Raw genomic sequence first — 26,912 nt, 5'->3', positions numbered from 1 at the left:
AGCTTGCCATGGAAAGGAGTAAGAAGGATTGGATGAAGACAGTAGGAAAGCAGAGAGACGGAAGGGACAGCATCTTCATACGCTTATCTGAAATTCCTACCAATGGATTACATAAGTATCTCTATCTTTATCTTTATGTTTTATTCGTATATCACCCATATCCATTTGAGTTTGCCTGACTGAGATTTACAAGGTGACCATAGCTTGCTTCATACCAACAATCTCTGTGGGATCGACCCTTACTCGCGTAAGGTTTATTACTTGGACGACCCAGTACACTTGCTGGTTAGTTGTGCGAAGTTGTGTTTATGCCATGGTATTGAACACCAAGTTTTTGGATTCATTACCGGGGATTATTTGAGTTGTGAAAAGTATTGATCACAATTTCGTGCACCAGTTGCCAACATCAGAATGCCTTTGAAGATTGCCTTGTTGTACATGGGGCGTTGTTCAAAGGTAACTCCCCTTATTTGGGCTTTGCCAATGCTTAGCTTGCTTCCAGTGTTGCTTGCTGGCGTTATTCAAGCTAATGCTCCTTTTTATGGGTGTTGTCAATGCCATGCATCTTGCAGGATTGGCGTTCTTTAAGGTAACACCCCTTGTATTGGGCGTTGCCAACGCTCAAAGTTGGCATGCTCTAGGTTTACTTTCATGCATGCTCTGCTTCACCTTGCTTTGCTTCACCTATCATTATACTAAATCAAGTGCATCAAAGTTTCATATTTTATGAATCAATACAAGATGAATTACCATACTTAAGTGCAACATAATCAACACATTTACTTAATATCATTTACTACATCAAATGAATCTTGTATCTTCATGAAACAATCACAAATTCAACTCATGCTTATTGATCTACTACATGCAGAGATATTCCATGAAATTACTTATTTATTAACTAAAAATGCATGAAACCAAACTATAAACTAACTAAATTAACTAGCTAAAATAGCTAAGATGCACATGCATCACAACACCAAACTTAAAATTTTGCTTGTCCTCAAGCAAAAAAGAAAATTTAAAAGCATAAGAATAAAGAGAAGAATTGAAATGACTGATCAAAAGTGAGTCTTTATTTGAAAAAGCACATTCATCCTAATCAATGGGGCTCATCAAGCATTATGATTTTGATTCATGGTTCTTTTTAGGTGAACTTTAAACCATGAAGTTCAGTCTAAAATGTCTACTTGAACCTAAACTAAACTGACATTGTGAGACTTTATTATCACTGTATAGTCCTTGACTTATCTTCTCATATTCTTATTCATTTCAGAAGGATTTTTCACTTTATTCAAGTCTAGGTACTCTATTTTAAAGCAATTTTTAAGATAAGCTTTCGATCAACACTCCCAAACCAGTTGGTTTAAGGTATTAGGTGTTAAGACACCCCTTAGGACCTACTTGCTCAAGCCTCTTTCCTTAACACATTTACACCACAAGCATGTAACCAAGAATTAACTCTAGGTAGTGGTGTCCAGAACCTCTTTGAATTGCTAAAATATTTTGTCACAAGGTAGCTCTTGATTATGGACTTTCAATCGATAATTCCAAGTTAGTTAACTCAAGTTATCAGGTGATAAAGCGCCCCTAGGATTTACTTATCCAAGCTTATCCTTGAACATCAAATACCAGATACACATAGCTAGATCTTTGGTCTTTGATGCCTAGACTTTGTTATTTAGTCTTTTTCCTTCTCTGTTTTTGGCATTTCTCTTCCTCCCTTCAAATTCAATGTTAAGGACCCTTTAATTTCCAAAGTCTCAAAAGTCTACATCTAAGCTTATGTCCAAGGAAACATTATATCACTTATCTTTGTTCACATTCCATATACCACATCTTAATCCATGCTTATATACCACCACTTTTCATAGGATTTATTTGTTCCTCATAGGTTAGACTCAAATTCTTCTTTCCTTCATAACAATTCTTTTATTAACTTCAAATTTCATGACAAGCACAACATTTCAAGTAAACTAAAGTGATACACCATCATCAAAACTAGCAAAGCAGACAAGTAGAAACAAACATTGAAATGGATATGATAGCATAAAAAAATATAAAAACAAATAGAAAGCATGTCATATTTCATACATGCATTTCTTTATTTGTAAGACCTAAGCGAGGAACTCTACCACCTTTATTTCAATCTTTATTCTTTTTGCTTAGTTCTCTTTGATTCCCTTTTTTCTTACTTGACTCTCATTGATTTCCTTCTTATTCCCAAAACCCTTTCTCTTGCATGATTTTTGTCACTCTTGCTTCATTGCGGGCCACCGTTTCAAGTTGAGTTTTGTCTAGATCTTTCATCACATGGGACAACGGTGAAATCTTTGGACTTAAAAGTGGCATCCCTGCAGTCAAATAATGAAGCTTGATTTGGGTATTCATATCATATTCAACTCTACCATGATACCTAGCTTCTTGAAATGCTCTATACTCCAAGAAATCTCTATCCTGTTGAGCTTGATGTTGTGAAATTTTGTTGAGAGCTTCTTGAATTTGTGCATTCTGCTCCTTTTGTTGGTCTATCTTCATTTGTTGGAATTTCCTTTGTTGTCGAGCTTGTTGTTCTTGAAATTGCATATACTTCCTTGAAGTTCCTTCCAAGGCACCTTGAACTTGGCTCATGTCAAAGGGATAGGATGCTACAGCTTGAACTTGCTCTGTTTCTCTTCTTCTTGGTGGCCTTCTTTGCCTCGAATTGGATGCTACCATTTCCATTCTTTGTCTAGTGATATGCTTAGCTATTGACACCCAGTTGGTGTCTTCATTCTCAAAGAGCACCCCAACTTTTTCACATAAACATTGAATAGTGCTTGGATGGCGTAGCCAAAATCTAGAGGAGTTCTTTTCTACCATTTGTTGGATGTTGTTAGCAATGAGCTCTCCTACCTTTACTTCTCCTCCTTTCATTATACAATGAACCATTATTGCTCTCTCCAGTGTGACTTCCGAGTTGTTTGATGTAGGGAGGATTGATCTCCTTACAATTTCAAACCATTCCTTTGCCTCCAGTATGAAGTCACTCCTTTTTAATTGGTTTGGATTTCCATTTGCATCTAGTATCCATTCAGTTTCCAAGACACAGATATCATTTACTATTTCTTCACACCTTTGGTTTTCATTGGTTCTTTTTTCATAACTAGCTTCGGATAAGGATCTTGGCTTTATTTTGAGTGCCTTCCTAATTAAATTAGGACTGAAATCTACCTCCACACCTTTTGCATAACTCTTGTAAGGAGGATCTTCTTCACTCTCCCTTACTGCATTAGCATACGATTCTTGTATAAGAGTTAGGCTTACAAAGGGAGGTTGGTCGCACAGTAGCTCCCACTTTCTTTTTTGAATTTCCTCCTTACAGTAGAAATGGGGTGGATGGCTTGTGTATTTATTGATGTAAAGGTGGTATGTATGAAGCATGGTGATTTAAGTGATGTGAATCCAAGGGTATGCATGCAATATGAAGTGAAGACAAGGATTGAAAGGGAGTGTAGTTGGTCAGGGGGTGGTCTATGTCTCGATTAGGGAGTGTAAGAAATGGACAAAAGTTATGGCTTAGAAGTCATGACCAATGCATGTTCTTCTTAAGCTCTTTATTTGATATTTCAATTTGACCACTAGTTTGTGGGTGGTATGATACTGCAATTTTGTGAGTCACTCCATACCTTTGGAGAAGGGTATTCAAATGCTTGATGCAAAAATTACTACCCCCATCACTTATCAAACTTCTTGGCACACCAAACCTATTAAAAATATTTCTTTTGAGGTAGTTTCACTATGATTAAAATAAAGTGTAAGAGAATCACAAATCATTGCACAAACATACATATAACAAGCCAATCAACTCAACCATCAAGACTTATAAATAATAACCAAAAAGATAAAAAATAGTACAAAAATAGAGTTATTGTTGATTTGCCTATAACTCCAATCACAAACCTCAATTCAAAAATTCGAAAGTTCAAAATGAAAAACCAAGTATTTAGAACACACCATCTGAATTTAAACTCAATTCATTGATTAACGAATTTGTAGAAGCTAATTTACGGTGATAATTTTATATTTGTGCGAAAATAAATTTTTATTTTTATTCTCTTCTCTCAATTAAGTGTTTGTTTATTCTCTTTGATTAAACCTTTTTTACACAATCTTTAGTCATCAAAGCCGCTTCACTTTTAACTAAAAGTAACCATAAACTATCCTAATATTTAAATTTTCTCTTGACATAAAAAGAAAGCTCAAAACTCAACAGTAGTATGTACTAGTTAATTTACACTAAATAATTTATAAAAACATTAGTATTACTTATATCAAAAGATAAACTTAATTTAATTGGCGTAGTTGTCTCACTTTCAATTAGGATTGTTGTGTTCAATTTCCACTTTTAACACTTTCTCTATAATTTTTCAATTTCAAAACATTAACATTTCTTGGATTTGGGTTAAAATGGGCTTTTTAACACATTAAACATATTAAAAGACTTCTTAAATGGAGCTCAGATTCACGACAAATTAGTCCTTAACCTATTGCGTTGGGGGATACCATTTGGGTAAACCAAAAAAAATAAAAACTAAAAATCTAATTAAAATTATCTTTTTTTAATACCAAAAATATAAAATCTCCTTCCCCAATACTCATTATAAGTTCAAGAAAAGAAAAAGAAATTGACTTTGACAACTAAACTCTCATTCTCTCAAAACAGGAAACCGCCTCTTAAAAATAAGGGAAAGCTATTCACCTAACCTCTAAATTAAACGCACAGATTTATTTTTTTGGGTGCAGTATAAATTTTTCAATTTTAATGGTGGAATTAGTTCTAATAAAATTTGGTACTTTTATTTAAATATTTTATTATTTATTTAATTTAATTTTTTATAAGAAACTTAAAGATATTAGAATATTCAATAAATATTGATGTCATTGTATTTTTATAGATTGATAGAAGAATTTGTAAGGTATAACTTAAGAAGTTTCAATCTTTCAAGCTAATTTTCGAGTTTAAGCAATTATATTTATTTTTTCATCATCTTTGTGAGATGAGGTAACTTTTTTATTTATTTAATTTAGTATTATTTTATATTTATTAATTTCTTAATTAAAAGTGTCTTAGCTAAAAAAAATATTCAATACAACTTCTACGAAGATAAGGTAGATTATTACTTTAGGGCTTACTTCGTGTGCTTCATGTTTGCATTCAATCTTCTATAACTATGTTATTTAATTGGTGATTGCTACGGTACGATGATAAATTAATACGTACCGATATGTTTAAGATATGGACAAATAATAATAAGCCATGTGGAATTTATTTTCCACGTCAGCATTTAATTTTTTCTTTTTTAAATATATAGTATATCACCACTTTTACTAAAACACCTCAAATAAACGCATCAACTTTATCATCCTCCTCCTTCTCCTTCTCTCTCGTTCATCTTCTTCCTTTGCATCTGCGAATTCAATTAATCCTAATTTTATAATTTCAAATAATTGAAATAACAAAACAAAAACATATTAAAAAAACAAGAAATCAAAATTGTTCTTCATCATAAACCTTCTCGTTCATGTCTATGAAGATGTCAGTCTTCTTCATCTTCTTCTCTCCTCTTCCTATCCTCTCTCTCTCTCTGTACTCCTCGATCTCTCTCATCTGTCTCTGCGTCGCACGCAAACAGCTAAACGCGAACCTATCCCTCCCATCACCCTTGAACCCATCCTTCCTCTCTCCGTCATCCATCTCACTCCCTCACCTCCGTCCATCGCCCGCCGCCGTCGCTGAAACGAGCTTCGAAGACATCGTCGTTATCGTGCAGCTCTGTTCCACCATCGTGCAGCTACTGTTTCAGCTTTGAAAGCACCGTCGCGCAGTTCGGTTCCATCGTCGGGCTTGCCTCCTTTTTCCGTCGAGCAGCTCTGTTCCATCGTCGCCGGCGCTATCTCTGTTCCACCTGTCATCCCTTTGGTTGTGCCCTTGTCCCCCTCTTGCTCAGGATCTGCTCTGCTCTGTTCTAGGGCTTCTAGCTTCTAGGTAAGTTTTTTTATAACGATTATTGAATAATTGTTGTTAGTTAATTTGTGAACTTGTTATGGGTTGAATAATTATTGATTAATCTGTGAATCTTACTGTTATTACTGTGAATTACTCTATTGTTAATGATTCTGATAATTCATCGAAGAAGGCTGTGTTTGATGAGGATGAGGAAGATAAATACAAGGAAAGGAACCCGGGAAATAGTTTGAAGAGAAAAGAGAGTGGCGGTGGAGGAAGAGGTTTGTGATCCCCGTTTCATACTTGAACCAACCTTCAATCCAAGACTTGTTGACCCAAGCTGAGGAAGAGTTTGGATATGATCATCCTATGGGAGGTCTAACAATTTCATGCAGTGAAGATGTCTTCCAACAAATCACCTCTCACTTGAATTGACGATGAATCGCATGCTGCAGCAGACTGACATAGATTAGTACACATTTTGTACAATAGGTTACTTGTAAAGATTACACATTTTTTAAAGTAAATGAAAGAAGAATGACCATTACTATGACAAGTTCAAAGTGTTTCCTCTGTTTTTTGGTTTAATGACAAAGAAAGAATTCAACTACTCTAGTATTTCATTTTTTTCTTTTTTAAATATTTTATTTTACCTCTTCAAAGGAAACCATATGCAGTATCTAGTAGTAACAATTCTGCCTGGTGTAAGATAAACCATACTTCGTTGTTCATTTGTTCTCATAGGTTGCACTAATTCTCAAGTATAAAAAATTATAAGATTTTAATATAGAAAAAAGGGATAGAATTATAGAAAACTTTCATTCATGGCACCAATGATACACAAGAAGCTGATTCCACCACCTGCTAATGCAATTTTACACTAACAAAGGGTAAATTTCAACTGATAACATCTCCTTTATAGCTAAAGAAATTTCTAACATGGGATGTATGGCTTATTTATTTATATATGTCTGTTCTCTTATTTCTTTATTGATGTTTTAGCAATGCCTTAACATTTTCAAAAAGCAAATATCAATCTTACATTTAACTGATTTAAGTTCTATTTTCATCCAAGGCCAACTGCAATTTTACTCAATATATGGTTAAATTTTCTGAATCATCTCTTATTTATGCAGCAAATCAAAATTGGATTCAAGTTTGGATAATTAAATGTTCCCTTCACCTTTTTTTCCTGCATTCTGAAATTATGAGCAGTCTATGTGTTCAAAAATGAATGCAAATGGAGATGTTAAAGGTTAAGATATGAATTTGCAGTTCTATAACATAGCCCTCTGCAAAACCAGAATCACTGTGAAAATTGAGGTTCGTGACACTCAATCATGGAATGTCTCTAGCTTGTGTTACTATTTATAATGACATGGAATGTCTCTTCTTTTCACTTCTAATATAAGAAAACTGTGAGTTCATAACAGAGTTACAATTGTAGTTTCAACCGCCATTCAAAATTCTAATTTAAATGAAACGAATCATCAACTTCAGTGAATTTCTTGAAAACAATGTTGAACTTAATTTTGAATTGCTGCATAAAGATATAAAAGATGATTCAGATTCAATAAAGCCAATAAAAAATAAATTAGTCAACAAATGAGATGCAATAACTTTCTTTCATTCATGTGCTATTTTTACACCTTCAAATGAATGATACAAGGAAGAGACCAAAATGGACAATCTTCAAAATGAAAAGAAAGAGCCTTCTGTACAAAATTTGTCTCAACTAATCTATGTCAGTCTCTATGATGTACAAAAACTCAAAGTATTTATTTTCCTATAACTTTAAGCAATCAATTTCTGGGAAGCAACCAATTCAACTGTTAAGATGAAAGATGATTCGCCAGCATCCCTCAGATACCGCACGTCTCCATTCATCAGCTTCAACAACTTTCTGCTGATGAGCAGACTAATACCCTCCTCGGATTCTTGTCCCTCTCGTCCGAACATTTGGTTCAGTAATGTTTTTGGAACACCAACACCATCATGTGTTATGCAGCAAAGATATAGAATGGCAAAGACTACCAAGAAATGGCTACAGTCATGTCATCCTCTGCCAACTACCAATTTAGAACTGAGAAGATCACAATATGGAACAGGTTTTTTGACCCTTTCTCTTCTTTTTCTTCTGCTTTGGAGGCTGGAGAACTACTTTGATGGCCGCATCAAAAACAGCTTTCACATTCTGTATTCAAAGGCAGATATCATTAGGGACGTGATATTATCTAACCTTTGGAACTTTTATAGATGCAGAGAACATATATGTACCTGCTGTGTTTTTGAACTACATTCGATGTAAACTGGAGCACCGATAAGTTTTCTCAGTTCCTCACCCTTCAACAAAGAGAGAAAATCATATCACTAATGTATAAAGTAAGCAGATGGTCTCTCTTATGAACACCAACTGAAGGCTAAAAGACAATGAAATAAGACACAAAGCGATAGCAATGGATATTAGTAATGGAAGCAATGAAAGCTAGGAAGTACCTGCACTGTGGTGATAGGCGCTGCACCAGGATGATCTAGAAAAAACTGCTTATCATCCCGAAGATGTACACAAGTCGCATATTGGTTGTCAAGAAATGCTCAAGCAAGTTAATAATGACATCTTTACAATGAAAGCATTAAATACATATAATTAAGTTAGCACTATATATGAGAGAAGACAAATTCCAAAAGAAACTATATGAAAAATTGAGACCAGAGACAAAATTTTCAGAATAGAAATTCTACTTTTGTTATTGACTATCAGAAATGGAAATTCTAACGAGTCAATAAGAAAAGAACTTATGGAAACACCAGCTCCACCATGGCAAATTACTCATGTTAGGTAGTAGCAATCTTCTGTCACTTTAAACTTCCTAATACTCTTCATAAATCAAGGTTTTTTCAAGATTTATCAACAGCCATTTAGTTTTTAAAACAATCATTACATTAGCCTTTTAGTTAAACAAGGAGGTAAAGGGAAAAATTAAGAAAGCATTCCATGAAATGGTTTGGTATATCTGAATCAATTCTTGATTAAAGTCATGAATTAGGTAACCTTCGAGGATGAACTTCCTTCTCTAAACTACTACTGAATAACAAGCAATCAAAGGGAAAAAAATAACAGCAATGACATTGGAATCCAGAATCTATTCCCCAACTTTCTAATAATGAAAGAAACACAGTATGAATAAAAGACAGCAATTAGTATGATAATAAGATGAAACTTCACAGGATCACGGAACTACTATCATGCTGAAGGTTATCAGGTAGATAACAAGGGCATCAAACATCAAGAAGGTAAAGAAAGAACAAGAATCTAACCAAGTTTTGTTCTAACAAAAATAATTGGAACACCAGGAGCATAATGCCTCAACTCAGGAATCCATTGGAAAAGGAGGAAAAGAAAAAATTAGTCCAGAGTAGAGAGAAAAAAGAACAATAATAATAATAATAAGTATATACCAATCTTACTTTCTTGGCAACATTTTCATAGCTAGCCTTGCTTATGAGAGAGAATGCTAGTAGGAATACATCAGCTGCCTGAAAATTTTGGATCATATTTGCCGTCCCATTCCACACTGGTACTTGAGTCCAAAATCCCAGAAAAAAGGAAAAACTCCACTTGCACTAGAACTCCCACATCAAGAGGGAATGATCAAAATGCAAAGAAATATCCCTCGGCAAGTCCGTATTTGGATATGATCTCGTTCCGTCTCTGTTCAAATTAACAAGTTAATAAGATCAATTAAAACTGAAAATCAAAATAACAAGAACAATTAACATTTTAAACTACAACAAACTAACAACAAAATAAGAACTAGAAAACATACTAACCATGAAAACAACAATAAAAAAACAATAACTGAATAATTAAAACAAGAAAGAACAAGAAGGAAAAAAATCACCCTAGGATGGAGCAGTTCTGAAATTCAAACAGTAGAGGGAAAGGGAGGAGCTTTAAATCGCGACGGAGATTGTTGAATGGAGGCGGACAATGGCGGAACGGTGGCTGAAAGGCCGCAAAACAGAGGCTGAACAGAGGCTCAAACACGCGGCGTAGAGGACTGAACAGAGGGCTAAGCAGCTCGAACAAGGGTTGGCCAAAAAGGGCAGAACAAGGTTGGCCAAAAAACAGACGCAGAAGCTTGGCCAAAAAGGATCATGCTTTTAATGCTTCAAACATGAGATCTTCTATCTGAGAGAAGTATAAATTAGCAGCCATCATTCTAGCCAGCAAACACACATCCCTTGTAACTTCAGGGGTTACCCTAGGGTTACCTGTAATGGACATTATACATATGAAGCTGAGAATCAAAACTCAAAAAGAAAAACAAACAAAGAAATAGAAAAGCATCATAGAGGAGGTGAAGATATTTTAAATCCATTCCACATGAATACTTTGAAGATAATTAAGATTAAGATTTAACGAGAAATAAGTTTGTGTGCTAATCTTTGGAAAAAAAAAGTAAGGTACCATCACGATCTCCTCCCATCCAAGAAGAGAATTGAATAAGAGGGGCATTGTATGGGACACGCTCATTTATTCCGATGTTCTTCAGAGCTGTGTCGACACAAAATCAAGAATGCACCTCTCTTTGGAAAGCCTCATCAAGTTCCTGCTTATCATCCGGTGTTATGTCTTTCGCGTACTACTGGGTCAGACAGATCCTTATCCTGAAAAAAGAGGACAATGATTACCAATAAGGTCAATGATTTCCAGATTCTGGTGAATTGGAATGATAAATTCGTAGTTAATGGACTATAATTATTCCTGAGTCCAGTGACAAACCTTCCATGCTTTTGCAGCAGAGATCGACGAACGGACTGAGTGGGATGAGCAGTTAGGACCAAATCTACAGTTTGCTCCTTCAAAGCATCAAACACTTCCTGTGGGGACTTTTTCAGTTCAGTGACAAGCCTCTTGAAGGTTTCTTCAATGTCAGATTCAGTGATGGCAGAGTTCTCATCAGCAAAATCGCCCATCTTTAATAGCTTAATCCTTTTTCGGTAGGCAATTTGAACTTCTTCTGCCAAGTTAGCCAAATTAAGCATGTGGGAAAATGATTTGGCAATGACAATAGAATCCCCAGCATCAAGACCAGTTAGCATATTCCCAAGTTCCTCCAACTTCTCAGTCTTATGCTTCCTTTCATACTCAGCTGAAAGCTCATAACAATCTTGATCCTATTAAGCATCAAATTGTTTAAACTATAAGGCACAACAGGAAAATAACAAAGAAAGAAAAAATTACAAAACAAAGCGGAATATTTGGTTCCTCTTTTTGAGTCAGTGCCAATCCTTAGTATGTAACATGTTTGAGAGTATTTGTGCATATTAAACTTCTCCCCTCTTTTCTAGATTCAATAGATCAAAATATTACCAGGAAAGAAAAAAAGCCATACAGATTTTGTGCATCATATCAAAGTGGACCTGAATTTATTTACTTAAGAGTTTGCATTTACTTATGGCTCTAAAACAAAATCAAAAAGAGTGAAGCCCCCTGGTTCTAGATTAACCTTTCTGTTGCATTCCAATTGCTACAATTGAAGAAAAACCACTGACATGCAACATACTAAGGCCAAAAGAGTATAAAAGAGTATAAAAGAACTAAATTTCAATCTCCAAAAGAGTATAAATTCATACATAGTCAAATGGAGAAATTAAATAATCCGGCAAACAAATACCAACACAAATGTAAACAAAATATAATGTCGTATGTCACTAGACGGCTCATATGCCCACAAGAAAATAATAAAAACAAAAATAATAATAAATATCCTATGTTGCAAATCTAATCTTGTGAAAATTCATAATCATCACGATGGTGATTATCATTCAGCTTATTAAGATTTTCAATGGCATTATTTTTGACCGTATAGCTGATCGTATTATGAATCTTTAACACGAGTGAGACTGCAATCTTCATGCGAACCCCATCATCCACCTAATAAAATTTGAATAATTAACATTAGGCTTAACTACTTAAATATAGAAGAAAGAACGAAGGAAAAGATTAGTGCATAACATTACCTTTATGTTAAAATTATCATCTTCAAAACAAGCTATCATCCAACTTGCAACCCATACACCCGCGTCACTCCTACATATCGAGGAAGCTATATTAGAGTATTATATAATTGCATAAATTTCATATCTAACTACTAATTATACGATCTTACGATCCAGCTTCGAGGGTAGGAAGGCCTTCCGGCTCTTCAAATTCAAATTGTGAAGAAATCAGATTTGGAGTGGTCTCAAAGTCATAGAATGAACGATCTTCCAATACCTCGTCCAAATAAATGGCCTATTTATGTCTATGTTAGAGTTTGTTTTTTTAGTCATATATGTAGATAATTAACAAAAAAAAGGAAAATATAGTTACTAATTTCAAGGCTGTCCTCTTTCGCTTGAACTGTTTCTCAATGGGTAATGGGTCTAGCAAAATGATTTGTCCTTTAACACAATCAATCACTACGAGGTACCAGTGTTCATGACCTTCGTCAGTAGTTTCAGATACAGGGATAAAGACCTAATCAAGAGAAAGTCATTTTAGTTATTAAAATTATTTTATGCCAATATTTGCTAATATGAATTTAAAATGATATAAACTTACTCTTTTTAAGCAGTCAACTTTGCCCAAATAACCATATGTGATACAAAGTGGCAGACTTTTAGGATCCAATTTTGTCTTCTCTGACAGCTACGGCAGACTTTTAGGATCTAATTTTGTCTTCTCTGACAGCTACATTATTTCAGCCACTAGTTTATATGCGCAATACAAATAACAACTACCAATATTATTTTAGTATACACTCCTAAATACTTACCGCAAAAGTTGTGGGTAAAAACCAATAACCACTTTCTCTGGTCAACTCTATGCTCATCATATCTGCTACTAAGTCTAGCACAAGAGAAACGATTGGCTTTCCTGGCATCAAGCTCCTGAATACATCTCTGCGAGCTGTAAACTCTGAAATTACTATATCCTCCTTGTAGCTGCCAAAGATAATTTAACATAAATAAAAATAGCTAAACAAATCAACAACACCGTTAACAAATAAAATTCTAATTGAGTTTACTTACTTATCCATCAAATGATTACCATACAAGTATGCTGCAATTACAAGTTCAGTTTCGTTCAAACCCATTGAAGCTGTTGGTCTAAAACAGACTTGCACCCACTAAATATATAAGAAAAACTGTTATTAGTGAAAAATAATAACAATAATAATAAACTACTTATTACTTAGTACTCACACTAGGTAGCTCTAATCCAGGAATATCGATTGGAGCAAGTGAATTTGTTCTCCTTTTTTTAGCAATTGACAGATCTGTCTTGGCCTTCTCAATACACCATAGCAACAATGAATTATTCGACGCACTACTTTGTTGGTTAAGAGTCTTAGAATCGGAACCAAAGACCTTAAACACCTTAGAGGGAGAGCTGACATTATTTTCCAATCGTTGAACAAGAGATTGGACTATTTGGGTCAATTGCTCAACAGAATTAGCTAATGAGTCTAAAGTCACTCTGTCCTTCAATGATGGATTGGGTTCACTGTAACATTAGAACATTGCATGCAGGGTCAAAATCTCATTTTATTCAATGTGAAAAAACCCAAGTCCATATAGCTTTTACATAAAAGAATACAAAAATATAATTAACATGAAGAATATGTACAACTAACTGAGAACAAAATTCCGAGATTTAGATCAATAGCACAAAAATTCAGATCAAAGTAAAAAACTAACTCTAAAATTTGAAAAAAAGCAATAGTAATTAACTCAAAAAAAACAAAAATCAACAATTCTTCCTGTTAATAACAATCAACAATCAAAGAAATTACCTCAGAAAAACAAGAATACTCAAAGAAATTGAATGAAGGAGGAGGGGGAAATAGTTGGATTGATGTATTTCTCATGCATTTCCTTGTTCTTCACTTGCTTTAGCACAGGGGGGCCAACAAGATTTGTAATGTGGGAGTAGAAAGTGCTGCACTAGGCTGAGAAGCATTGGAAGAAAAATTAATGTTTGGTTCAAGAATGGAAATTGAACGAAGGAGGAGAGGAGCTTGAGGCTACTTTGTTTGGGGGTTCTTTAGACTCTCGGAACAAGGCTGTCAGTCAGGCATGTCTGTGTTGTGACTGGGAGGTCGAAGCTAAGACGTGGAACAGGTCTCCCATTAGCCAGTTACTTTTCCCCAGTGGACAATGCTGCGCCAGAGTGAAAAAGAAAGTAAACAACATAAATTGCAAGAATTAAAGAGAGATCTAACTACAAAGGCAAGAGATCAACAATAGAAAAGCAAAGAAGAACAATTATTATGAATTACCTCTTATTGAATTGAAAGAAAATGGAAGGAACAATAGTAGATCTACAACAAAGTATAAGAACAACATAAAGGAAATTACAATAAAAGAATGGAAGAAGAAGAAGAAATGTAACAACAAGGAATTGAGAAGATAGAAGTAGAAGAAGATGAATTAAAATCTAGATCTAAGAACTAATCCTAATCCTAATTCTAGAGAGAAGTGAGAGCTTCTCTCTCTAGAAACTAATTCTAACTACTAAACTAAACTAATGGTAACTAGATGTCTCATCCCTCTTCAATCCTTGACTTAAATAGCATCAGAAATGAGTTGGATTGGGCCCACAAGGCTTGTAAATTCGCTAGGGACGATTTCATTAAAGTGGGCCACGGACAGAATCGGCGCGCGCGCGCAAAGTGCGCGTGCGCGCCCCTGAACGCGAAGCAACATATGGGAAAATTTATATCATTTCGAAGCCCCGGATGTTAGCTTTCTAACCCAACTGGAACCGCATCATTTGGACCTCTTTAGCTCAAGTTATGGTCATTTAAGTGCGAAGAGGTCGGCGGCTTAACAGCTTTCTGGTTCTTTCATTTCTTCATGAGTTCTCCAACTTTTCATGCTTCTTTCCTCATTCCCTTGATCCAATCTTTGCCTTCTAAATCTGAAATCACTTAACAAACATATCAAGGCATCTAATGGAATCAAGGTGAATTAGATTTAGCTATTTTAAGTCCTAAAAAGCATGTTTTCACTCTTAAGCACAATTAAGGGAGAAGTTATAAAACCATGCTATTTCATTGAATAAATGTGGGTGAAATGTGACAAAATCCCCTAAATTCAATACAAGATAAACCGTCAAATTGGGGTTTGTCATTTGGTTTAAGAATGGAAATTGAACGGAGGAGAGGAGCTTGAGGCTACTTTGTTTGGGGGTTCTTTAGACTCTCGGAACAAGGCTGTCAGTCAGGCATGTCTGTGCTGTGACTGGGAGGTCGAAGCTAAGACGTGGAACAGGTATCCCATTAGCCAGTTACTTTTCCCCAATGGACAATGCTGCGCCAGAATAAAAAAGAAGAAAATAAAACAGAAGTAGGTTTGTTTTGGAAGGACCAATGGGGATGGAAGAGATGCCCCGTCAGGAGGTGTTAAATGGTGAGGATGGATAGCTGCTCTAATGGAGTTTTTACCTTTTAGGGTTGGGTTTGGTCTCCTTTTGGAGAAAGAAGGGGGAGGGGATAGTAGCAGCATTTGTCTCTTTTTTTTTAAAGAATTAACATAATTTGTATTTTATTCTTTTAATCAAATATGTAAATAAATATACTCATTATTAACAAATTATACAAGATCATTTAGAATAAATTTATAATACAAGAAACCAAAAAAAATAGTACGTACTTGTTCAGAATTTTAGTTGGTTCTTGACAGATCTTCATGTTAGGAATAGAACTTGCCTCAATAGAAGTAGCTCGATTATTTCTTCGCGTTCTTACCATTATAATTAGCTTGTAGTGTTATGTGTTTCAAAATAAAAATACATAACAATGATAAAAGAGGTTGTTATTATATATCAATTTACGCTAAATCTATATTAAATGCAAATATTCATTCTAATTATTGATAATCTAATTAGTTTATAATCAACATAAATCACATTAATTATATTATTTATAAGTAAATCATATATTCCATCAAAATCAATATTATATCTAAATCAATATTATAAATTTAAATACTAGTATTACGTAGAGTTATAAGTTAAAATAAGCTAAAATAATAATATCTATTTTAAATCATGTATTAATAAACAAAATAAATTTTCAGTAACTTAAAAATATTAGGTAGATTTATTGTCACGTTGAATAATAAATTTAAATAATAATGGACCGCTAGAAAGATTTAATTATTAAAAAGAATCTTTAATACTAAAATTATTAAAAAAGACCAAATCTTTTTATAATATTTAAGAAAACGAATCAAATCTTTTTATAATATTTAAGAAAATGAATCAAATCTTATTATAAGGAGATAAATATATCTTTAATTATTTTTTATTTATTTTTTATAATTTTTACGTTGATAAATTTTATTTCTCTTAAAATTTTAGTAATTTTTATTAATTAAATATTTATTTTTATTTATTTTTTTATTTTTATGATCTTTACCTGACGAGAAAAAAAGACAAAGATCATAAAAGTAAAAAATAAATAAATAAATGAATAATATAGCACCATCAGATTCTGTAGAGAATGGGATGCTATCGATATATTAGGAGGTTCAAACTAAGATCACACAAATTACTCATTGTGAGGCATTAAATTCAAGTGAGGATGTAATTTCAGCCCAAAGACAAGTGCTCTAGATAGGATGCAATGTCAAAGAGTACTCAAAACCAAATTTTTGCCACTTACAACCAGAAGCTTGTTCTACTTTCAGTGCCTGACATCGGTGAAACAATAACATACAGTCCCATATTATAATGCCAACGCCTGGAGGTCTCAAGCCCCAGAAAATGCAGATCAGAACTTTTATAGACCACATGCAGTAGACTATCTTTAAAAATAGAGTTAGGACAGTGAGAAGGAAAGGCTTTCTGGAAATGAAATTATTCCAGGGCTATCATATGTATTGCCTCTTTAGTGTGTGAGGATAAATGAAAAACATAAAATAAAAATTTAAAGTGGCCGCTTATGCAATAGGTTGCTGTCCTGACCGATTAGTGGATTCAGCCTAAAACGTTCATGAAGAGCTCTCTTTAATGGAGAGTTCCAAATAGACTACAATGTCTCAAGGTAAGAGCTATTCTTTGGCCCTTTATCCCCCCAGTCCCAACCAAAATTTTGTTTCCCCTTCCACACTTAGTTCTCTTCCTCATTTAAACCCATTAGCATTAATGCTATTGATAACTAACTCTTACATTATTCGTACTTGAACCATATACCACACATGCCCCAATTTTTGTATTCTATCTACCCTGGCTTTTATACTGCTACAGTATATTCTAACAAATATCCGACAACCATGCATCCATCACTATACAACATATTCCCACTATCATTTATTGTAGGTCCAACTGTCACAAATTTTCAGCCTCCTACTTTCTTATATCCTTTTGAATCTACTAATCCAAGAGATACAGATGAAATTCTTAAACTGCTAAAGTCTCCACAACATCATCAGTCAGACTCTGGTACAAATAAAAAGGCATCAAAACAGACAAGTGTACGCAATAAGAAAATATATACGGCCAAGAGAAGAATTGTCTGGAATTCACATTTGTCTGAAAATAAGGTTAGTGTGAAGGCTGCCTCCATTAAAGACAACTTTTCAAAAAATAAAAAAACTCTACCAGGGACCTCACACAAATCTGTAACTGAGGAGCAAAAGACACTCTTAAAAAAGAGTACACCAAGTGGATATTCTATTAGCATCCCTACCCTAAATCAAGAAAATATCGAGCACAATAAACGAAGAATTGAATGGCCATCTGTGAGTTCTCATATCTCAGGCATTCGCATGAATCCTCTACGGTTACATAACTTAGTGATCTCACCAATTTTTTGTTTTTTTTTTTTTGCAGTGGATTCCGATTTTATTTAAGCCTCCTGTATACATGGATTTGGATGACTTAGATATTAAAATGGCAACCTATGTGTTTGCACCAAATAAACGAAGGTTAAATATCTCATTATCTATATACTAAAAATTAAAAAAATAGTTCAATATTAATGTGATTCGTATTTGTAGTGATGAGTATTTGGTGACAACAAACAAATTTAGCGAAACTCGTGACAATTTCAAGTCATTAATTCCCAAGGAGCGGGTACATGGGGATGTAAGTGCATAATTAAACTGCTATCTCTAGCATACTTTAATTCCTAATATATTTATTTTTTACCACATAGGTGTTAGATTTGGTGGCTACTATGCTAACCATGTAGGAGAAAGAAATAGGATGTCAAACACACTGGTATTTGCCAGCTGTGTTTTCGGTACGCAATGTCTTTTTCAAGCTTGTTATCGTTTTTATTTATTTTATCTTATTACTTAATTGGTGTCACTGACTTAGTCCCTAACTATTAAATTCAGCAATTCATACTGCAATGTGATACCAAAATTGAAGTTCTGTTGAAATATTATCAAAAAGAATTTATGGGAAAAGTTGATGAAGGTGTAAAAATGGTATATAATTTATTGTATTTTTAATTTTTTTATTATTTAATGGCATTTATATTTATGAACTGATATATACCTTTAAAAAAATGTATCTAGTAATATTCTAATATGTGAAAGTTGGTATTAGATTTTTTTACCTGTCAACGAGAACAACACACATTGGTATCTGGTTGTTTTTGATTTGTGCAATCATCAAACAATTCTGCTAGACTCCCTACCGATTGCTACAAATAAAGAGCAAAAGAGATCGAGTATAGTAAAGCTGGTAAATTAACTTTCCCCATTTTCACTTTTATGACATTTTTTTAGGTTTCAAATATTGTCCTTTATTTAAATTTTTTCCTATATAAATAGGCAAAATATCTGGAAGATATGCTCAAGTATGACTCGTTCTATAAATACAACACTCCGTTCAGGCCAAGGATACTTGATTTTGCATTTGTGGATCTGCTAGAAACAGGAGAGCAAGCTCCTGACTCGTAAGGAATATCTGTATTTGTGTTTTCCTCTTTTAAATTTTTATCTGCATAAGCTAACCATGTCTTATTTAACACAGCAATGATTGTGGGGTATGGGTGGCAACTTGGATGACAAACTACAGGAAGACGTATAGTTATACAATAAATGTAATTTTCTTTTGCTAGAAAAAAAAGTACTACAATTGCTAATGTGTATGGTTTTGTTGGTAACCTAAAATACTTATATTTTTCAGGTTAATCATGGTACAAGGATGCGACTTGCGTTGGATTTGATTCTAAGGCCCCACAACTTGATGCTGCGTGATGTCATTGAATATGCTACCAAGAATTACAATAAGTATAAACAAAAGGAGTCAAACAAAAATTAAATATTCGTAATTGTCATGTAGTCATGTTTAGATTATATTAACTACTAAGACTTGTTAGTTTCATCTCTTTTACTTAAAAAATTATTATGCACTATATTTTTTATGGACTCTTGTTGAAAATTAATGTTTCTATCTTTCGTTCGATTATGGTTGAATTTAGGTGAAGATTAAGTTTCACTCTAGCATTTTGATTCCTTGAACCACTTCTGTGTTGTAAGCATAATTGAAAATTTGATAATAAAATGTATTAAGCATTTTAAAATAAAAACATGAGAGAATAGTTATAATTTATCTTTTGAAAATCGGTTCGGACCAGCCGGTTGAACCGATTGAACCATGAACCGCTACAAAAAACAACTTAGACAAATGTTAAAACCCCCAATCTCAGTAACCACAATTGAACCGTCAAACTGGCCAAGAACTGGTCAGTCAAACCGAACCGTCACCTATACGAATTTTTGGAATAATTGAAAAACGCCAAGTTCTGCAAACGGTTTTGAATCGACTGCTCGAACCGGTCAAATTGTGAACCGGAAAAATAGCGGCTCAGACCATGATTTTGAAAACCGATTCGAATCGGTCGATCGAACCGTGGACCGGTATAAAAAACGAATCGGTTATATATCAAAATCGAAAGATTCAGAAATCGTCGTTGGACCGTCAAATCGGTCGAGAACCGGACGGTCGAACTGATCCGAGACCCAACCGGTTTTCTTAAATTTGCTCAAAACGATGCCGTTGGTTAGAGGAATCCTAACCAGAAAGGTTCTGAAAATCGAACCAGACTGACCGGTTCAACCGGATTAATCGGGATCCAGTCAACTAACCGGTCCGGATAAGTCTAGAAACCGTCTGGCAAATAACCGGTCGAACCGGCGGTTAACCAATGAACCGGTAGAACCGTCTGGTTTTTAAGAAAAAAATATAAAAAAGAAAAAATAAAAGAAGAAGAAAGGCAAGTGCTGGAGCCATGGTTGTAAGAACCGGAACGGACCGGCCGGTTCGATCGGAAAATCGGTGAATCGGACCCAGAACCGATCCGGTTGAGTGATGTAACCGGATAAGGAAGAGAGCCGTTTCGAACCGAGTTGAACCGGCCAATTTTTGATGAAAACCGAAAAACCGGCAGTTTCTGGTTAACCGACTGGTTCAGAAATTTTTTTTTCTTTTATTCCTTTTCCAAAACGTCATCGTTTTGGTTTATTTTAAAAAAAAAAGAAGAAGAAGAAAATCCATAAGGGGTACCAATCCCCACCCCCACCCGACCCCAGTTTCCACTTTCCCTCCCCTTTTCCCCCCAACCCTAACGGCGCCTAAGCCTAACCCTATCAGCCCTCCGCCAGTCCGCCTCACCTCACTCACCTTGCTTTTCTGGTCAAACTCGTTGTTGCCTCGGCCTTCTGCTCTGTGACTCTGTCAAACAGGTAAGCTCCAGTTCTGTAATCTGCTTCTGCTCTGTTCTGCACTTGAAGTTTAATGATTGTTCTGTCAAATGCATTACACCCGCTCTGTTCTGCATTGCACTTGTAAGTTGTAAACTTACTTTTTTTTCTGCACTTCTTGCTGACTTGCTGTTATGAATATGAATATGCTTGTTGAAATTGTTAAGCTGAATATCCTTGTTGAAAGCTTGAAATATGAAACTGTTTATGCTTGTTGAAATTGTTAAGCTGAATATCCTTGTTGACTTGTAAGTGAAAATGTCCCCCAACACCAACTTGATTGACTGGTAACCAAACCCAATTTCTTTTCAGGGGCCTTATATTAGAAATGATTTAAAATAAAAGGAATGGTAAGATAGAAACAATAACAAGTCCAAATAGAGAAGATGTAGACTAAAATTAAAATCCCTTTCAATATAGTAACTAATGTTCTTTACACACAAAAAATCTTATAGACAAGAAAAATAATACACAGAAGAATTCTCCTTCTGTTGGTACATGACAAAGCAATGTTACAGTACTTATATCAACAAAAATCAATGTGACCCAAACATGACAAGAGCACAAAAACTTACAGCAAGGTATTAAAAAAGACCCTTAATAATACAAATTTCCACTAGAAAAAAGAATATTTCCTTTTTTGTTCCCCTCTAGTATTGATATGGACAGACTCAGATTATTCTCCAATGCTTATAAAGCAAACAACTGTCTTCTTTGCTTCAATTATTAGGGTAGCTGTTTGACAACTTGAGTGGTTTATACACTCTGTTGTACAAATGTTATCCTCAGTTATCAATCCAACCTAAGATATTATCATATTGCAAGCTCAAAATTGCTTCACCAAAATTAAAATTGAATGAAAGAATGATTAGAGAGAACTCAATAAAGGCAACCTCAAGCAGGAAGATCATTCTAACATTACAATGCACCCTTGAATTCTTCCAATTTGCCCTCGAATTCTTCCAATTTGACCAATAATTTTAATTAAAAAAAAAAAGTTTAGTTCATTTTGCCTATTCCATTCTTCTAGCATTTAGTTAGTACCTAACATGTTAAAATTTCAAGTTCAGTCATGGAGAATGATGGCAAAGAGTCGTATAAGGATGGTATGGTGGATTTAAGTGTTGAGTATGAGTGTAGTTCCGATGAAAGTGATGATATGGTGGATGTAACTGTAGATGAAGCAGAGGCAGATATAATTAATGCTGGTGGTTTGGAAAAGTTGATAACTGATTTGACCATCGAAGACATATGGGGACTGGCGTTTGATACAGAATCTCAAGTTTGTGAATTTTATGCCAAATATGCCAAGTGCTATGGATTTATGTCCCGAAAAGACTTGAAGACAGTGGATGCTAATGGCAACATTAATACAAGACAGTTGGTTTGCAATAAAGCAGGAGAAAGACATTGGAAGCACCTTAAAAGGGACAATCGGCAAAGGGAGCATAGGGCAATTACTCGTGTCAACTGCAAGGTGAGGATTCGGTTCATTCGTCACTATAGAACGGGTAAGTGGAAAGTCAGTGTCTTTCAGAGTGAACACAATCATCCACTATGTCCACCTAAGTACAGACATCTTATTGCCGCGAATCGTAAGCTTGATGAGGCCGATAAAACACAAGCAGACAGCTTGCGAGCATGTGGTGTTAAAACTTGCCACATAATGGGTTACATGGTTTCCCAAAAAGGTGGATATGATAAAGTGGGTTTTACTAGCAAAGACTTACATAACCACATTAGTAAGACTAGGCATGGCAAGTGAAAGACGGTGATGCATTTGCTGCGTTGGCCTATCTGTTTTCTAAGGCAGATAGTGACCCGTTATTTCTAGGAAAGTTCACCTTAAAGGATGGTAGGTTGGATAATTTGGTGTGGGCTGATGGAGAAAGCGTTGTTGATTACGAATGTTTTGGCGATGTACTGGCTTTTGACACCACTTACAAGAAAAATGTATACAACAAGCCCTTAGTCATATTTTCAGGGACCAACCACCATGGCCAGACGACTATCTTTGGATGCGCTCTGCTCTCAGATGAAAAGTCCGAAACTTTCAAGTGGGCACTGAAGGAATTTTTGGAAATCATGTCAGGAAAAGGAATTTTTGGAAATCATGTCAAGAAAACTACCCGGAGGCGTTGTGACAGACGGAGACCGTGCTATGAGAGAGGCTATCTTAGAAGTATTTCCTGGTATACCACACCGCCTTTGTGCATGGCATCTCCATCGTAATGCGGTACAGAATATAAAAAATAAGCATTTTTGGGACGATTTTAGTGTATTATTGTATGGACAATTTACCGTAAAAATGTTTGAACAGAGATGGAATGAGATCATATCCAAATACGGACTTGCCGAGAATGAATGGGTCCAGGTCATTTATAATGACAGAATGAAGTGGGCTACCGCATATTTGAGGGAGCACTTCTTTGGCCGCATAAGAACTACATCACAGTGTGAGGGAATTCATTCATTATTGAAGAACTATGTTGACAGTAAAACCAGTCTCGTTGAATTCATGCATAAATTTAGTGAAGTACTAAGGCATTACCGAAACAACCATCTTACTGCTGACTTTGACACCTTTTATAAGTTTCCTGTTTTGACTACGTGCTTGGAAAGTTTTGAGAAACAAGCTGCTGAACTTTATACTAGAAATATTTTTAAACTTGTGAAAGATGAGATAGAAGTAGCAGGTGCTTTAAATGTGACTGAATGCCCAAACAGTGGAGACATTGTTGAGTACAGCACGAGTGAGTATTTTAATCAGCAATGGGAATTTAAAGTGTCTTACAATAAAGACAAAGACCTGTTTGCGTGTGAGTGCAGGCTATTTGAGACTCGTGGACTACCGTGCTCCCACATCTTTGGGATCTTGAAGCATCGCAATGCAAATTGTGTCCCTACATCTCTTATCCTGAAAAGATGGACAAGAGTGATTTTATATGCTCAATTGGCGAGCAAGACGCCGCTGATGATATAGCGTCCACACTTAGACGCGGTGCAATGGCATCTATTTGTTGGAAGCTTTGTGATATTTCTTCCAAAAATTCAGCAGACTATAGGGAAATCTCAGGTGAGTTACTTAAGCTAATTTCGAAGGTGCAAAATAAAGGTGATGCACAAGCGAGGCTTTCCCCCACTTCATCGCTAATCGGTGATCCAGCTGTTGTGAAGTCAAAAGGGGCTCCAAGAAAGGTTCCAAAAGGGCAAAAGAGGCGAAGATGTTGCTATATTTTGAGCAATTTTTAAAATTTTTTTTAGCAGGTTGAAGAATGTGATGCCAATAAACGGACTCCCTCTCAGAACACAAAATCAGTAGAAAATACACCCGTGCACAATAAAAATAATTTTAAAGTAAGCACTTGTCCATGTTATACCATCTATCAAATTTATTGTCATTTCAATTCAAATTTGCAACATATTATTCTCGTAGTGCTTATATTATTTCTTATTATTCTGTTACAAAAAATTCAACGGTTATGGAAGCAAGAAGTCTGTATCTAAATTGACAGAGACACCGAAGATTAGAGCAAATGGCAAAAAAAATCGACAGAAGGTAACATTTTGCATATCTAATAATTTATATTAGATAATTCAAGAAGGAAAATTAAAGTATTAGGAATTTAAATTATATTAATCCAATACCATAAGTGCAACCGAGAGTTTAATAGCGAGTGAGACAAACACTTTGCATAAATTCTGTATTGCAATTATTTAAAAATTGTGATTTATGTTTAGACCGAAGAAATCAGTTTAAGTGAAGAGACATTAAAAGCTAAGACCAACACATCAGGAATAGAAGCGACCGAAGTTCCAGATGCAGCCACAACCAAGATACCAGGATTGCCATAGTATCCTATGCATCATTATCCAGTGGTCCTTCCTTATCAACCTTATGGTGGAGTCCTCCCTATTCCTTTTCATCCTGTTCCAAATGGCATGGCGTACTTCAACCAATATCCTTCTACTGCCGGAATTACATCATATCCTCAGTTTTCGCATGTCTCGTCGTATTCTAGTGGACCCCGTGATAGCAATACATGGGCTAGACTTTTGAATGATGTCATCAACAACAAAAAGCCATAGAGTTATAATCTATATATTATATTTTTAATTTATGCAATTTGAAGTTCCAATTGAGTTATTTACTTATCAAATTCTCTGCTAGCTTCATGTCAAAGAAAGCTCTATAGCAGTTCTATGCAGTTATTGAGGGAAATAACTGCCAAGAAGTTGAATATTTTGGTTAACAAAGTTAAATTTCTTGCCACTTTCTCATATAACTCATGTTGTTTCATGAGTTGTAAAGATTCTTTAAATGATTAAGGCTCAAATATTTATTTATCATCACATGACTTATACTGGTTTAGGCTTATAAACAATGCTTGCCTGTTTCCTTGCATAAGAAGGTGGTTGTGAATTTTCTGTCTTTATGCTGTTTAGTCCATTCACTTGCCGTTATTTTTTATTTCAGTTGAAAAATCTTTTGTTTTGTTACCAAAATGCTAAGAGTTTATTTCCTTTTGTTACCAAAATGCTAAGTGGTTATTGCCTTTTTCATTGTTACCAAAATCTTTTGCATTTTGATCATTCCCTCTTGATGCGGGAGTTCCAGTGCAACTCTGGTTTTCCCTTTTTTCTGGGGTTTGAAGTGGAAGTGGGAGTTCGGGTGATTTGGATTACACCCGAGAGAAGGGGCTGGTTGATGCAGCTTTTGGTTAAATAATTTAAGGTTCATTTATGCTCAGTTTTGAAGATGCTGTCTGATAAGAGAAAAAAGGTAAACTTACTCGGCTCATATGTCTATTTAGATTCACATGTATATCTTAATATGTTTTGGATTGGTTTTGACTTTAAAAAAGTCAAATAATGCGATTAATGTGAATGTGATGCTATTGATATGTTTCTTTTCATGTAGTTATGCTTTGAAGCATTACTTTAGTGCTTGTGAAATGTAGGGCATGGATTGGATTTATGTGTAGTTTGAACTAGCCCTGCTTGAGCATTTCCTTTGGATGGTAAATGACTGGTTTTGTTTATCAGTTTATAAGAGTTTATCAATTAAAAATATTATCAGTTGACATGAGGAATTCAGGACTATTCTGTTGAATTCACGAGTAATGATGAATTGCTCTCAATTGATTGGGTTCAGAAGCTATTGGGTGTATTCATCTGCTGCCATGAGGAATTCAAGACTATTCTGTTGAATAATAAAGTGCAGGTTTCAAAACCCCCCTTAGATCGTTTGATTTCTGAATTCTTTGAGAAGTCAGTGAAGGCGCTTGATATTTGTAATGCAAGCCATGATGGGGTTGAGAAGATTCGTACATGGCAAAAGCATCTGGATATTGTGCTTTCTGCCTTGGGTTCGAATAAGAGAGCATTGAATGAAGGCCAGTTCTGGAGAGCAAGAAAGGCACTGATGGATTTAGCATTGGCAATGCTCGAGGAGAAAGACTCTGGATCAGTTTTTTCGCAACATAATAGATCTTTTGGGCGTCATAACTCGAGCAAGGATCAACACTCGGCAGGGCATTCACGATCGCATTCATGGAGTGTCTCTCGATCATGGTCTGCTGCCAAGCAACTCCAGTCCATTGCAAGTGGTGCACGAAATTGTGATCATCAATGGCGCCATCAACATGGTACGCTCAATTGCAATCTCAACTCTTTATCACAACTTCGCACAACTAACCAGCAAGTGCATTGGGTCGTCCAAGTAATAAACCTTACGTGAGTAAGGGTCGATCCCACGGAGATTGTTGGTATGAAGCAAGTTATGGTCATCTTGTAAATCTCAGTCAGGTAGACTCAAATGGTTATGGATGATGAATAAAACATAAAGATAAAGATAGAGATACTTATGTAATTCATTGGTGAGAATTTTAGATAAGTGAATGGAGATGCTTTGTTCCTTCCGTCTCTCTGCTTTCCTACTGTCTTCATCCAATCCTTCTTACTCCTTTCCATGGCAAGCTGTATGTAGGGTTTCACCGTTGTCAGTGGCTAACTCCCATCCTCTCAGTGAAAATGTTCAACGCGCTCTGTCACAGCACGGCTAATCATCTGTCGGTTCTCAATCAGGTTGGAATAGAATCCATTGATTCTTTTGCGTTTGTCATCAACGCCCAGCCTTCAGGAGTTTGAA

At 35.2% G+C, this 26,912-nt stretch overlaps 5 protein-coding genes across 5 annotated transcripts in view; 2 read left to right on the top strand and 3 right to left on the bottom strand.

The window, feature by feature from the left end:
- Positions 1-7,950: 7,950 nt before the first annotated feature.
- LOC110273589 (rac-like GTP-binding protein RAC1) lies at positions 7,951-9,978 on the bottom strand. Its single transcript, XM_021126786.2, has 6 exons — positions 9,892-9,978; positions 9,460-9,701; positions 9,308-9,373; positions 8,486-8,550; positions 8,267-8,332; positions 7,951-8,183 (listed from the first exon to the last, which is right to left on the bottom strand). Exons 2-6 carry the CDS (start codon positions 9,542-9,544, stop codon positions 8,082-8,084), a joined length of 384 nt encoding a protein of 127 aa, XP_020982445.1. The 5' UTR covers positions 9,545-9,701; positions 9,892-9,978; the 3' UTR covers positions 7,951-8,081.
- Positions 9,979-10,588: 610 nt separating this feature from the next.
- On the bottom strand, positions 10,589-11,449 carry LOC110273588 (phosphoenolpyruvate carboxylase 2-like). Its single transcript, XM_052252302.1, has 2 exons — positions 10,776-11,449; positions 10,589-10,660 (listed from the first exon to the last, which is right to left on the bottom strand). Exons 1-2 carry the CDS (start codon positions 11,093-11,095, stop codon positions 10,636-10,638), a joined length of 345 nt encoding a protein of 114 aa, XP_052108262.1. The 5' UTR covers positions 11,096-11,449; the 3' UTR covers positions 10,589-10,635.
- Positions 11,450-11,580: 131 nt separating this feature from the next.
- LOC127740713 (uncharacterized) lies at positions 11,581-14,095 on the bottom strand. The gene is made up of 9 exons (XM_052252301.1): positions 13,834-14,095; positions 13,244-13,544; positions 13,070-13,167; positions 12,814-12,982; positions 12,600-12,686; positions 12,369-12,515; positions 12,166-12,290; positions 12,017-12,086; positions 11,581-11,930 (listed from the first exon to the last, which is right to left on the bottom strand). Exons 3-9 carry the CDS (start codon positions 13,132-13,134, stop codon positions 11,778-11,780), a joined length of 816 nt encoding a protein of 271 aa, XP_052108261.1. The 5' UTR covers positions 13,135-13,167; positions 13,244-13,544; positions 13,834-14,095; the 3' UTR covers positions 11,581-11,777.
- Positions 14,096-21,833: 7,738 nt separating this feature from the next.
- LOC107459133 (protein FAR1-RELATED SEQUENCE 5-like) lies at positions 21,834-23,744 on the top strand. Its single transcript, XM_016077345.1, has 4 exons — positions 21,834-22,466; positions 22,571-22,714; positions 22,854-22,997; positions 23,082-23,744. The coding sequence occupies exons 1-4, from the start codon at positions 21,834-21,836 to the stop codon at positions 23,742-23,744; spliced, it is 1,584 nt and encodes a 527-aa protein (XP_015932831.1).
- An 878-nt stretch (positions 23,745-24,622) lies between these two features.
- LOC107459132 (protein ROH1-like) overlaps positions 24,623-26,912 on the top strand; it is a 4,152-nt gene continuing 1,862 nt past the window's right edge. Inside the window, exons 1-2 of the mRNA XM_052251602.1 lie at positions 24,623-24,826; positions 25,860-26,367. Of these exons, the coding sequence (XP_052107562.1) occupies positions 24,623-24,826; positions 25,860-26,367 (712 nt within the window). The remainder of the gene's footprint in view (positions 24,827-25,859; positions 26,368-26,912) is intronic.

Source organism: Arachis duranensis, chromosome 7 (assembly GCF_000817695.3).
Source record: "Arachis duranensis cultivar V14167 chromosome 7, aradu.V14167.gnm2.J7QH, whole genome shotgun sequence".
Taxonomy (NCBI): Eukaryota; Viridiplantae; Streptophyta; class Magnoliopsida; order Fabales; family Fabaceae; genus Arachis; species Arachis duranensis.
Note: the sequence above shows the minus strand (reverse complement) of the source record. Positions and strands in the feature narration are given on the sequence as shown.

What these genes read in the sequence shown, in the direction of transcription:
- LOC110273589 (XM_021126786.2), bottom strand. Translation starts at nt 9,544, where the DNA reads ATGATCCAAAATTTTCAGGCAGCTGATGTATTCCTACTAGCATTCTCT. An exon ending in TTTTGTTAGAACAAAACTTG is followed by an intron (nt 8,551 to 9,307) that starts GTTAGATTCTTG and finishes CGACTTGTGTAC; the next exon opens with ATCTTCGGGATGATAAGCAG. An exon ending in CGCCTATCACCACAGTGCAG is followed by an intron (nt 8,333 to 8,485) that starts GTACTTCCTAGC and finishes TCTTTGTTGAAG; the next exon opens with GGTGAGGAACTGAGAAAACT.
- LOC110273588 (XM_052252302.1), bottom strand. Translation starts at nt 11,095, where the DNA reads ATGCTAACTGGTCTTGATGCTGGGGATTCTATTGTCATTGCCAAATCA. An exon ending in CTGCTGCAAAAGCATGGAAG is followed by an intron (nt 10,661 to 10,775) that starts GTTTGTCACTGG and finishes CTCTTTTTTCAG; the next exon opens with GATAAGGATCTGTCTGACCC.
- LOC127740713 (XM_052252301.1), bottom strand. Translation starts at nt 13,134, where the DNA reads ATGGGTTTGAACGAAACTGAACTTGTAATTGCAGCATACTTGTATGGT. An exon ending in CCTACCCTCGAAGCTGGATC is followed by an intron (nt 12,087 to 12,165) that starts GTAAGATCGTAT and finishes CTCGATATGTAG; the next exon opens with GAGTGACGCGGGTGTATGGG. An exon ending in ATGATAATTTTAACATAAAG is followed by an intron (nt 11,931 to 12,016) that starts GTAATGTTATGC and finishes AAATTTTATTAG; the next exon opens with GTGGATGATGGGGTTCGCAT.
- LOC107459133 (XM_016077345.1), top strand. Translation starts at nt 21,834, where the DNA reads ATGGAGAATGATGGCAAAGAGTCGTATAAGGATGGTATGGTGGATTTA. An exon ending in AAAAAGGTGGATATGATAAA is followed by an intron (nt 22,467 to 22,570) that starts GTGGGTTTTACT and finishes CTGTTTTCTAAG; the next exon opens with GCAGATAGTGACCCGTTATT. An exon ending in GGCATCTCCATCGTAATGCG is followed by an intron (nt 22,998 to 23,081) that starts GTACAGAATATA and finishes ATGTTTGAACAG; the next exon opens with AGATGGAATGAGATCATATC.